The 13,817-nt window shown below is 40.3% G+C and overlaps 1 protein-coding gene across 1 annotated transcript in view; it reads right to left on the reverse strand.

Moving 5' to 3' along the window:
- lrmda (leucine rich melanocyte differentiation associated) overlaps positions 1-13,817 on the reverse strand; it is a 263,094-nt gene that overhangs the window by 73,646 nt on the left and 175,631 nt on the right. The window contains 3 exon segments of the mRNA XM_057341604.1: positions 8,395-8,521; positions 11,685-11,824; positions 13,200-13,326. Coding sequence (XP_057197587.1) covers positions 8,395-8,521; positions 11,685-11,824; positions 13,200-13,326 — 394 coding nt within the window.

A 13,817-nucleotide genomic window follows, 5' to 3' on the forward strand; every position in this document is an offset into this window, starting at 1 on the left:
ACAATTTTCATTGTTACAAAGCAGCTGTACATGAAACATATTGACTATAAGCAAAACATTAAAGTTATACAAGTAAATAAAAAAAGTGAACACACAGAATACAGACACGCACACAGGTTCATACACTCCGACATGCATAAAACACAACTCCGCACGCACAGAGCACAATATACACACGCACACACTAGCAAGCACGCACACACACACACACACACGCACGCACGCACGCACGCACGCACACACACACACACACACACACACACACAACGTGGTTATCTCAGAGAAGCACACATTTAAGATAAAAGAGAGAAACAGGTCAAATATTAAACGGACTATAAATTCCTATGGGGCAGTTTCCCGGACAGGACTTCAGCCTAGTTCCAGACTAACTAAAATGTTAGAGGTGTCTTGATCGCAAACAACTTGCATTGACATTTCTTAAAATACATCCATGCGACTGTGTTCTCAAGATGCTAATCAGTAATGTTTTGTTGTAAAGTACGTTTTTAAAAACAACTTAAGTATCCTAATTTAACTAAGGCCTAGTCCTGATATAGAATAATCCCTGTCCGGGAAACCGCCCCTATATGTAATAATAAATAAATTAAGCAGAATGTTACATTTTAAAGTTATATTAATAAATACGAAAACTTTCAATTCTAACGCTGATGTCAGCAGCCACCCCGGTCAGGCAAACAGTGCAAAACAGTATGCAAACGGTGGCGAGGAACCCAAAACTCCAATGGAGAAAAAAAAACCTCGGGAGAACCCAGGCCCAACCAGGGGAACCAGTTCCCCTCTGGCATAAACTGCAGCATCTCTACAAGCTCGACAGTGCTTGCACAACTAGGCTAAAAAACACACACTTAACATTAGGTTAAGATTAAAATCAACGAGAAATGAATGCATAACATCAAACTTCCATGTTCAGTATTTCAAAATTAGATTTTGAGACTTTAGCCTAAAGTTATATTAATAAACTAATGATACATGTTATCACAGCATGATTTGAAATTGTTCCCAAAAGCATCTTGAGTGCTTCAATGGAAACAAGAAAAGCTAATATATATATATATATATATATATATTTTTTTTTAAGTTAACCTGGTCAATGTCACAAATTTGCTTATTTCACCAATGATCAAATTTTTTTTCATTTATTTGCTTTGTGTTATTTAACATTAAAATTACTATAAAACGTAATTTTAAACACCACTGTACATTAAAGATATTACTGATGCATTTGAAAAAAAAAATGCTTTGCAGTCATGCAGTCTCCATCAGCATTTTCTCTTAATCAAAGTCTCCTTTTTTTCAGCAGATCAACTGAGCAGTAACATGCTATCAGTATGTCCCCATCCTAATGAAACACAAATTGAGTGTTACAATTGCAACATTAGCAGCACCGGCTTATTTGCATGTGTTTATAAATCACAATGACGCAATTAGCATTATATGATACAATCAGACGCAGGATTATTTCAAATATGCCTAATGATCTGGCTCTATCTCCGAGCTCTGGCACGGTCCTGAGCCGCGACACGCACGCACGCTGAGGTCTTTCAGAATAAACCATCTGTGTTTAATTAGGCTGGCAACATCTTACAATCATCAGAGGAAAACTGAAAAGTTAAACTGTAATTAAACTATGAGTGCTGGCGCTGTGGGACTTGTGTGTCTCTGTAATTGCAAAAACATCGTTGAATAAGTGTTGGAACTAAAGGAAAACAACAGCTCACTTAGTGCAAGCAGAACCGCGCCGTCCACTTCCACGGCGGAAACACGGAGCGCGCCTGTCAGTTGGCCAAATTCCAGCTAATAATCTTCATTTCATTATGACTTAGTGGTATCTGGTTTACGACAATTCCGTTACCAGATATAAGATCATTTATGAACCCTTATGTCTGCTTTTATTCTTCTGTGGCCACTATGAACTGTTATTGTATGGAAAAGAGCTGCATTAGGATTTATAAAAAAATCCACTTTTGCATTCCAGCACCACAAGGGTTTGGAACAACATGAAGGTGAATAATTTATGACAGAATTACAATTTTTGGTCCTTGAATAACAATGGTTATTTGTGTAAAGAATACTCTGCTTGTGTGCCAAGGTTTTTGTGAGTTGATGTCAATGACAGGCCCATTTTTTGCTCGGTGATGAAGTGTTGTTTAATGGGAAAACCAAAGCCCTGACAACATGTAAGTTCAATACTGTCATTTCTACAACAACTACATTCAGTCATATCGATGTTGAGCGAACGCTGAGGACAGATGGGAATATAAACGCTCAGCCGCTTTCCCTCACTTTCCATTAGGCAATGCAAATGGGAAACATCATTGTGACTGTTCAAACAAAACTCCTCAAAAACATCTGCTTGTTTTCAGGCCAATATTCGCAATATATCACTCGTGTAATAAGAGTGACGTGACATTGAGGTCATCAGGCCCTATCTCTCGGCTTTGTACGGGCTCGTAAATCAGTCGTGCAGCTATTACTAACAATTAACTGTGCTTTAAAGTTTTACAGTCTGTTTATGATGTGCAATGTCATCTGATTTATGTGGACACAATGAGTCACAGGCTCTAATTGCGGCTGTTTTTGCGGGCTGTGCCCTCACGACGACCTCCAGAAAACTCCAGCTGCCAGAGCGCTTTCAGCGGCTCGGTCCCCCTGCGGTTCGAACCCTGCTGCTGGACACCTCAGAGCCAGAAGGGAAATCTGTCCCAGCCCTCGTCCCGCTGGACCAATGAGGGCCAAATCCAAACCATCCCCAAGTGCTTTCTGACACATGGGGGAGACAGTGTTCTCATAATTATGGCTTTTCCAAACAGGAAGTACTGGGATGGGAAGATTGATTCCAGTGGTTCCCAATACGGCATGCTTCAAAGATTATTAACTTCTATAATCATAGTTATTTTAATCGAATGCTCTTTTTGTAGTTCATGCATAAGAGCATTCTATTATTTTAAGAAAACAAACAAGTCAATTGGAGTGACACGGCACCTGTAGACAGGTAAACCATTAAAGAAGTTTCCTTCTCATGTCTGAGCCAATCAAAGCACAGTAAGTCATATCAAAAGAAATACGCTTTGTATATTTCTCAAACTGTATGAAAACATTAAAGTGATAAAATCAAATTTCGTTCATCATTTACTCACCCTAATGTTCATTCAAACCTGTATGACTTACATTCTTCTGCAGAACACAAAAGAAGATATTTTGAAGAATGTTGGTAACCAAACAACATTAAACCCCATTGACTTCCATTGTATGGACACAAAACCACTGAAACTTTTCTCAAAATATCTTCTTTTGTGTTCCACAGAAGAAAGTAAGTCATAGCAGATATAAATAACATGACGGTGATTAAATGATGACAGAATTCAAATTTTGGGTCTCTTTAAAATGAACAGTGTACAAAGGATTCTTGTGCATATAGTCCCACTTGATATACTTTATTTTAGATGTGATGTGCATGTGATGAGAAAGTTGCACCCTGTTTGGTTTCAAAATTCACTGGAATTTAAAATATTCCTATTGCTGTTGAACAAGCTATCAAACAATTTAGTCCAATCGCTTTGTGTTTCAGTCTATGTGTGTTCTGGGATTGGAAAACCCTGTGATTTATTGGCTGTGTACATATCACAACAACAAAATAAACATCCACAAATAGGCCACATACACCTGTACACACATGCACAAACATCCATTTAACAGTGTCACCAAAGCTGATGACAATACATGCAATAAAACTTCCTCTTATCTCAAATGAGTTGGATTCAGATTCACACAACAAATTGAGTTAAATCCATCTAAGGAAAATAAAAGTAATGACTGTTTCCAAGCATTCGGTTTCACCAACTTGTGCTTCCTGTCGCAACTCTATGTTTATAGCTGTCTCTGAGGAAAGCTTTCTCTATAAAATGATTCAGCAAACACTGACGGTACATTGGTTCTCAGTGGCTGCTATTTATTATGTTTAAATGCTTCAGGGAACCCATAATTCTCCAGCAGGGAGATGAACACCGCAACACGTCGCATGAGGGATGACGAAAACAGCGAAAGAGAGAAAATGAAGTTCTCCGTCCGTGGCATTTTCCACAGAGCTTACACGCTGAAAAATGCAATAATCGCACGCTATCAAGAACCTCGCTGAGGTGGCTTGTCTTAGTTTGGCTCTTTTATTTCGCTGTCTTGATATGAGCGTCTCTGACGAGAGGCAGATTAATATGAAAAATGCAGAGAGGAGATCCACCTCATAACTTTCCTGGCTCTGCCAACACGGATTAAGGAGAGCCGCCGAGTCTGCGCGACTAGAACTGATGGGACCTTAGCACTGACTCGAACTGCTCCAGCTGGGTCGTCTGTTTTTCATTACTCAGGAGGAGGATGTGGGAGAAATCGTGTATTGTGGCGAGAAAATCAAGTCGAACGCTTTACCCAAGCATAATCTAGCTGACATTTCGGAACCATTATGCTCTTACGTAGCTACCAAACATTTCTGAGCGAGGAGATGCTTACTTTATCTTCAGGAATACTTTATTCTTGTTGTTTGCTTGTAAGATATTGTAAAATATTCTTTAGGTTTGAGAAATCTTATTCTGAGGCCTCAGGCTGAGCACTGTATACAAGTGTTTCGACGGGGTATCAAAGTTGTCTGTGTGTTTTGGTATATACAAAGTTTTCTCTACTGTGTAATTCCTCTTGAAAAATAAAGTTGGGGTTGGCATATAAAAAAGTTTTGCGTTATGAATGATTTGATGGTCTGTGGTGGAAAGTGACATTTTTTTCTTATTGGTCAAACATTTTGGAAGTGCATGATGAGTCATCATGCACAATGCACTAGACTAATATTCAGTTAGTACACCAATATAGAAATGAACTAAACGTTTTTAAGATAAAGCTATTTAGACTTTGGTGCACATAAATATTGAGCGCAGCCCAGCGACTCAATGTGGTCTCACGCCATCACGTTTCATGACCTCAGAGACCTCGCATCGTGGCATTCCTACATGCCCAATTTCTCCAAAAATTTCTCTCAACTGTGGCTTTGGGAAAGGAGATGGAAAAAATATATAAATACCCTCTGAATTTCCTTGTTTACTGCAGGTAGTTGTTTACACCCCCCATCCCTGGTCAGATCACTCCATTTCACCACTCTAGAAATCCAATAAAACACAGGCCCAATTATGCTGTCCTCATAACTACAGCTCACAAAAACGACCTCCCTCCCTTCCAGCAAAGCACACATCAGCCATGCAGAGACACCAGACAACAACAGCCAGACAGCTCATTTTCAACCACTTACATTAATATATAGTTGTAGGACCACCAGTGCATGTGGGGAGAAAAAAATCAATGCAGAAGAGAAAGAGATTTGCAACAGGCTGTAATAAATGTCACCTTGGGCTAAATTGCAAAGACACTAAACATTTCAACACATTCAGTAAGTGCAACGTCACTTTAGAACACAATAAAGTAAAAACTCTGGGATAGAAGTAAAAAAAGTGCTACAAACAATTTCTGTAGAGCTTTTTGCCTTTGCTCCTTGGGTGTAATTTGTGGAAAAGTTAAAAAGTTATAAATCCAAGTTGTAAGCATGCAAACATATATGTATTCCTTCTGATTCGCTAATAATGTTCTTTTTTTGTGCCATGTTTTAGTTTTTCATAACTATCATTTACCTATTCCCTTGCCTTTAGAATTAAACGTTACTTGGCAGCTGTGCTTAAAAAATGCCTGTGAAAACAAACAAACTGTGCTTTGAGGCTTTCACATAGGCTGCAAGTTATGATGTCAGGTCAAATCTAGTTATTACCTGCCCATCCGTCAATAACAACCTTTTTGCTAAGTCTGCATTACATTGAAACTGATTCAAAAGGTCAATGATAGCTTTCAATCCCACATTGACAACCATAATAAAACAACATTATAAATGGTGACATAAGAAAACGGTCTGTATGCATTTTAAATACCCGTAATGAAGAATAGAAAGAAAGCTTGCCAGAATACTTGAAAAGGCTTGAGCGACTAAACTACATTTCCCATCATGCTTTGTGGCAGCATGAGAATGTATCTGTAAAATGTCAGAAAGGTTTTTAAAAGCTATGTTTTAATAAATACAGAGGTAGTTCTGATTTTTGATTAAAACAATTTAGGTATGTAAAGCTCTGTCTCAAAAGATCAATTTTCTTATCACATGGCAGTGACACCATTACAAAAAACACAGAGATCACATTAATCAAACTTAAATTTGATTTTAGAGGTAAAATGTATAAGAAATTCTAACAAACATGTTTGATTAGCTTTAGCTTTACTTAGTACTACTAACAGGCCAACAGCGCAAGAATATAATTTGGATTTATAAAAGTGCAAAAGCCGAAAGTCTTGGGTAAAAGTGGGTAAGACGTAACGGGCAGGCACAAATGAGACATTCAATGACTTGCACAATGCTACAGCAGCATGCTGTCGTGTACGGGGCTCGGGTTTGATGGGAAATTTGGAAAGCAGGATGAGCTAATTACAGTCTGCGGTAACAACGCTAACCGAAGCATGTGTTTAAACGTAAGACACCCCAATGGAAGAACATAAATGCAAACACAAATAAGTAATTATGCCATCATCCTCCGCAGCCCGCGTTCGCACGTCGTGTAGCTCATTAATTGGTGACCTGCACTACTGGTCAGCAGACAATCGGTATGATGATGAAGCCAATTAGAAACAGAGAGTACACATGCCCCACAGAGCTTGTTATGGCTGCCACATCACGTCTCATCTGACTCAAAACAAACCATAGCCAAACGTTAGCGTGACAGCTTCCTCAACTAGAGACACGGCCAACTCTCCCTCTCTCTCTCTCTCTCTCTCTCTCTCTCTCATTCGCTAGGCCTTGAAGTTGTGTTTGGCTTTACAAATTTGACCATTTTAAAAATAAAAGAAATGCGATTAAAAACAAAAATGATTACTAACTGGTCAGTATCCTGTGATGGGAAATGACGCTGCCTTTATTGAATGCACATACAAAACATGATGTTAATTCCAACATGATCTGAGAATGTTCCAAATAATACTATGCTATATTTTTTGCATTTGATCTTAAGTGTATAATACATTTTCCAAAACTTATTTTGCTGTAAATTTCATGTTTAAATCCCTCTATTCCCTGTCCATAATTTATACACACAACTTTTGACATATTTTGCTGGGGTTTTTTTAACTGTGGTTGCCATTCCTCGTCAAAACAAATGAATGCCAGTGACTTATACTGCATACCATTTCTTACCCACACAAAAGTAGTTCACCGTCCAGGTGTAAATGCTACATAGCTGTTCATTGAGCATATCAGCTCAATGGTTTTCTGTTTACGTCCATAAATGTGATTAAAGCAGATTTCCTTTGGCAGCGTGATATTATGTTTTACTAGAAATTGTTGAATTCATTATTCACTTTCCTCTGCATTATTCTCGATTTCTAAACAGCCCATCCAGAAATGTCTTAACGTATTTGAGTGACTGGTTGCACAACACTTTCTTCTTTTCCATTTTCCAGTCCTCTTTCATTTTTATCCAACCAACAAAACATCCAAACTAAAAACATGCCCGGCTGAGGTTCAATCATCGCATGGGTTGAACTTCTTCTGTTTGTCACTTTAATGCCGAAACAAATCAAATCAAATCTTACTAAAGCCGTTTCTCCACACACCCTGGAGGAGAAGAGAAGGATAAAGAAGATGGAGATGCATTTGAAGTGCGGGACAGTGTGCAGTGTCTTCCTCAAAAGCCAGTATAGAGAACGAGAGAAATAATTGTGTGTGCTGTGGGTAATTAAGCGATGGTGACTGCTGTGAACGTGAACTGTCACTCCGATCCGGAGCGCTGTCACGCCACGCAACGCAAGAGCGATCGGACAGGCGCCGTCCACTTTGATCTGGGCTCATGCATAAGGAAAGAGGTCAGGTCTTGGTCATTAAAAGACCCTCCTCTAAACAGCCCAGCGAGACTGAAAGGCCACGTCTTCAAAGAGCTGCGTACAAGTAACCTCTTAAGAGCTTCTGACAATTTGCTACGAACAAACAATGGAGTCAAAGAGGGAGAGGGATGGATTAGTTTACGCTGCCTGACCTTTAAAGTTCTTATAATCATCTGTACAGAAAGGGGAGGGGGGTTACACGAATCATTTACAGGGTCAGGCTGTGTTGTTATTCATTGATCTTACATAATGTAAAGGCATTTCTCATTTGCTACCGAGTTACAAACTCAAGGAATATGCAGGACTATTCAAAATGTGAGCTACAGAGCGAGTTAATACTGATTATCTTAACCGTCTATTCATCCTTAAAGGTCTGCTTTCATACGTCACGTGGCCAGGACTTTGAAGTAAAATCAAAGAGCTTACTTGGTCATTTTTAGGCTTTACCACCTTCATGAAAGCTCCGCGTGCTTGGGCCTCTGACCGCTCCCACTGGGTCACTCTCCTGGTGTCCAGGAACTTCAGATTTGTCAGCTTATGTAGTACAAAGAACCTACAGATCGAATGAAGAAAGGCTGATTTTAGAGACTGACCCGCCAACATTACAGACTACATATGTAACATGTTAATGTTGTTTTGCGGCAAAGCTCACTGTTGTACAGTATAATTCAACTCACAATGTCCATTGCAATACAACAAACTACATCATGACATTACAACTATTTTACAGTTTACATTAGAAAAAAGGAAAAGAATGCATATTCTCATCGAAGTTAAAGTGATGGTTTTCCCAAAAAGGAAAATTCTGTCATCATTTCCTCTTGTCATTTAGAACCTCTATGATTTTCTTTCTTCCGCAGAGCACAAAAGAGGATATTTTGAAAAAAGTTGGTAACCGAACAGTGCCGCCACCCATTCACTTCTATTGCGTAGACACAAAACCAATGCAAGTCAATGGGTGCTGGTTATCTTAACATTTTTCAAACTATTTTCTTTTCTGTTCTGCGGAAGAAAGAAAACCATAGAGGTTCTAAATGACAAGAGGGTGAGTAAATGTTAAAAGAATTTTCATTTTGGGGGGAACTATCGCTTTTTTACGTTTTCCTACATTTTTTATGATTGTAATGATCAGAAAAAAACTATGGATTTGTACTACAAACAGACAGACAGAGAGTTCGTTTTTTTAAACAAAGAAAACGTATTATATAGAATTTTTGCTACAACAACTTTCTTTTAAAATGTGCTAAATTAACCGTGACAATATGTGTAAATAGGTAATCACCATCAAAACATTTAAAAATAAATACAACATACAATCAGATAAAATTACACATTGACAGAATGTGGCAAGCTGTCATTTGTGCAGCTTCACAGATATCTCTTTACGCTTTCACACACTCTGTCTTTCATTCAGCGGCAGAAAATGACGTGAGATAATAGCAGGAATACATAGATGACAACAGATTCTTTCACAGGCTGAAAGGAATGGAGGAAGAGGCATGTCAAGACTTCAAACAGAGAGTGAGATAGAGAGAAAGAGGTAGAGAGAGACAGACAGACAGAGAGTGAGAGAAAGAGTCAGAAAGAGAGAGAGAGAGAGAGAGAGAGAGAGAGAGAGAGTAAGTGGAGGGTGTGAACAGACGTGTATATGGGCAGTGACAGATCCTCATGCAAAAGCCAACAACAAACTGATGATGATGACAATGATGAAGCCCGATGGCGAACCCATGCTACATGTTTATTCCTGACAGATCACAGAGAACAGAATTCTACATTGATCCTGTTGAGATGAACTTGAACCGAAAGTAATGATCAAAACGTGGAGGATGTGTTTTCCATTACTCTATTTGCACAAAACACGCTGATGTATCTCTGCAAGCGTACAGCATTCCTATCTGTGCTGAATACACACTTATGGAAATGTTAACAATACGAGTAAAACAAAACATATTTTTTAAAAGTTTTCTTTATCTGAACAAAATGTGAGTGGTACTACGATGCTAAAGTGTTGTGGGTGGTTGCTAGGGCGTTGCTATGTGCTCAAAAGTCCTCACCCCCAAGTCTCTGATATTATGGTTTGGGTATCTCCTTGAATGTAAGCTTATGGGAATTCTTCACCCATTTTATTGTCCGGCAGGCAAAAATCTGCCATTAATGCACACCGAGTGCTAGGCTGAAATATTTACTAAATACTTCAGAGGTTTGTTCAAATCCCCAAATCCAAATATGAGCAATAGTAATAGTGTTTGTTTTAGCAAGCAACACTAATGAGTTTAAATAACAAAAATTCCTCTAGAGTAATGGGGAGCAGTCTGGTGTGGATATGCTTTGTTCACCGTTATGATTCAATTACAAACAAACACAATAACAGCGACTGTTTGCGGAAAACGTGCAGGTGTTTTCTTGATCGTTGTGAAATTGTTGCCGGCGTTCTACCAGATGGTTGGAGCAGCCCGGCCGCAAATGTTGCTCAAAGCACCCAGGGCGAAACTAGTCCTCAACTTTTTGATCTTCAGCAAACACACATTTTTAAGCCCACGCGCACGTCATGATGTCAGGAGACAGGCACGCAAACGCAGGCGGCGCTGGCTTGAGTGCATTCCAAAGAGACAGGACACACATCCTGTACTGCAGATGGCTGTCGCTGTGTCGAACACTGTACTACTTCAACCAAGAAAAAAACTCGAGCCCCCGAAGTAAACAATGATGAATGGCCTCGGCGACTGCTGTGAAATACAGCCGAGTGTACTTACGCCCGTTCATTTCATTTGACTAATTGAACAAGCGTAAAGAGAGGCGAGATATTTCACCGCGTTACTGAGCCGGCCATTTTTCTCGGGGCACGCTCTGAGAAACGCATAGCCCAGGGCCGGACCCCGCCTGACCCGAGCGCACGAGTAACCCGTCAGTCACGAAATCTGCATTACGCTGAAATTGATGTGTTACTATGTGACACGTTATGAATATTACATCACAAACACACAGCTGCTGTCAGTCAGAGAGGGAACGGGCATCCTGAGCACAAAGTGAAGCATGGGAGATGTTGCGAGAGAGCGGCGCCTTTCGGGTTCATCTGTATGGTAAATGATTCATACCGAACACAGTGTCAAGAAAAATGCACTTAGGTCTAAGGTAGACAAAAGAATGCGTTTCTCTCCCTCCCTTCTTCCTAGCGGCAGGTTTCATGTTGAAAACCTGACAAATGGTGGTAACATAGCGTGGCATTGCGCTCCCATAGGCCCGGGCTTGATAATGAATGCATCGTTTCATCTTGTAGGAAAGGATGGCAAACACTCATTTGTGGTTATCGCAATTCACACATGAAATCGATTTTGCAAGTCTACGAAATGGGGGAAAAAAATAGAAGCAGAGGTGAGTAGCTTTAAGAGGAGTGCGGTTATAGCCTGAAGTATCAGTCTTTACTTGTGCAACGTGATTTATGGTGTTGTGCAACAGCCGTTCATCCAAATAAAAGATTACTGAAAGTTGCAAAACTACACACTCCTGGGGTACCAATGTTTTTTTTTTTCCCATGAAGAAATAAACATATTAGTGACATGACATAAACAAAATAAATGCACGAATACCTAGAAAAAAAATCACTTTTGTTGCTCTGGGACATTAGAAATTTGAAATCTTGGAATAGCGTTTCATCATTTGCTGGCGCACAGAAATCTCAAAGCTTGTGTTGTGCATGTTATAATAAGTGTTCTGACCTGTATCTCTGATAATCGTCCTCGTCTTTATCCATGCTGACCAGCTGGTTGGGACAGGCCTCGTTTCCCAGAAGGCTGAGGTATTCCAGGGCCGGCGTCACTTCCATCAAATGCTCCAGCAGGGCCTCAATGTCTGTGAGGTGTCACAGGTCAAGGAATCTGGGCTGTTAATTACATCAGCATTTATTCTGCGCTCTCTCACGGCTCGGTCTATATCTCTGACAAATTTACCGAAACCATCCAAAGAAAAAACGAAGAAAAACAAATGTATTTACGAGGAATTTGGCATTTGCTGGAAGTTTGGCTGTTCTTTCCTCTCATTCCTCGTGCCATTTCCTAGGTGGCTTGGTGCAGAACATTAAAAACATTGACAAAATGATGGATGCCTCGTGGTAAAAACAGTTAGCGACTCCCTAAGCCATAGAACGCCCCCACTCCTCTTAGCCAACACCGGGAAACAAACAGCCACTTCACAGCAAATTCATCACTAATACATTCACTTCATCGGAAAATGGTGCCCAAAACGTGTCAAAATACAAGCGTGCTAATGCAGCACTTGAATTTCAATGGCGGCAGGCCACTACAGGATGTAAATAATTGCTCCATTAGCATGTACAGACCACTTCACAGCAGAATTCGGGTCTGAGTTGCTGACACACTGTCGGAGGAGAGCCGCTTGGAGAACGGAGCGACTCTGCGTCATTATTATGTAGATGGATACCATCCAGCGACAAACACCAGAGCATACATTTTTGTCAGACTAGCACATTACTTTTGCCATTTGTGCGTCTCATCACGGCACGCAAACTGAACTGAACACGTCTCAGTGATGTCATTGCAGACTGTCACCCAATTTAAACTCGAGTCTTCCAGCCTGACTTCAAACACACATACAGCATGCAATAGTGACACCGTTTGCTTAATAAACGGCTAATGCAAACACAAGGAAGGTCATGAGTTTACACACTAGTTACAGTAACAGTCAGTTATCATAACAGAGAGATTACTTGTCTATCTGGACTTTGTGGCGGTTTGCCGGACAGGGCTTAAGCCTAGTCCCAGACTAACTTTAATGTGAGAGGTGTCTTACACTGACATATCTTAAAATATATAAGTGCGATTGTTTTGTGTCAAGATGCACATCAGTTATGTTTTTTGTAAAGTATGTTTTTAAAACAATTTAAACATAATTTCTCATTTCTAATTCCTAATTTAAACTAATCCCTGTCCAGGAAACCGCCCCTTTATCTTTCAGCCATGGAACTGCATAGGAAGATTGTTTTCTCTGTCTTCCACTAGAGGTCACCATGGCACAAAACCAAGTGAGTTTATGAAGCAGCCCCATTAGGCAAAGGAGCTCAATTTAATACAATAACATCATTTAAAGAGCATTTAGAGAGATGGAGTGTGGCAAAAGAGAGATCCCACACTGAATCTCAAACAAGCAGACAGAAACTTTTCACTTACCGCGCGTCATCCCTTCTGGTAAAGCGTGAAGCGAAAAGCAAAGGATATTTGGTTCTTATTGAGCGTCAGGGTATGGAGTCGCGGTAACCTGGGCAACCGGAGGTCATTTCCGAGAAGATTGTTGTCCACAATCAGCTCTTCCAGTTGGCTGAACACTTTCAGGCCTGTCAGTGACCTGCAATGATAAGGCAAGAGAGGAAAAATGATATGGCCCTAAATCTGGGCAGCCATTATGTGCAGAAATAAATATTTCAGGCGGCCCCTTTCACAAGCCGGAATAGTTTGGGCTTGGGACTGTCAGGAAAGTGAATGATAAGAATTAGTGGCGGTGAGATCCCCTGGCATGGTGCGGCATCCTTCACACGCTGGCAGCATGAGTGATGAGGGTCACTCGTGAGTAGCCAGGATTCAAAACAAAAGCGCTTCAGAAATGCAGTGTGCGGGATGAATTTGTCAATGTCTTGTGCCTTCAGGCACCCAGCTTTGCCTGACCCTAACCCTCCATTCCCAAGATAAATAACTCTGTCACAGTTCACCTTCACTCCCCCAACACAAATTTAACTCGTCATCCATCATTTTCCCAGCGCAACTTTAATACCTTTGCCACAGACGGACTACAACTTCCGGAACTTCAATGATGAGTTCAAAACAACCACGTTTAGTTAG

The sequence above is a fragment of the Triplophysa rosa genome, linkage group LG9, assembly GCF_024868665.1.
Source record: "Triplophysa rosa linkage group LG9, Trosa_1v2, whole genome shotgun sequence".
In the NCBI taxonomy this organism is placed as follows: Eukaryota; Metazoa; Chordata; class Actinopteri; order Cypriniformes; family Nemacheilidae; genus Triplophysa; species Triplophysa rosa.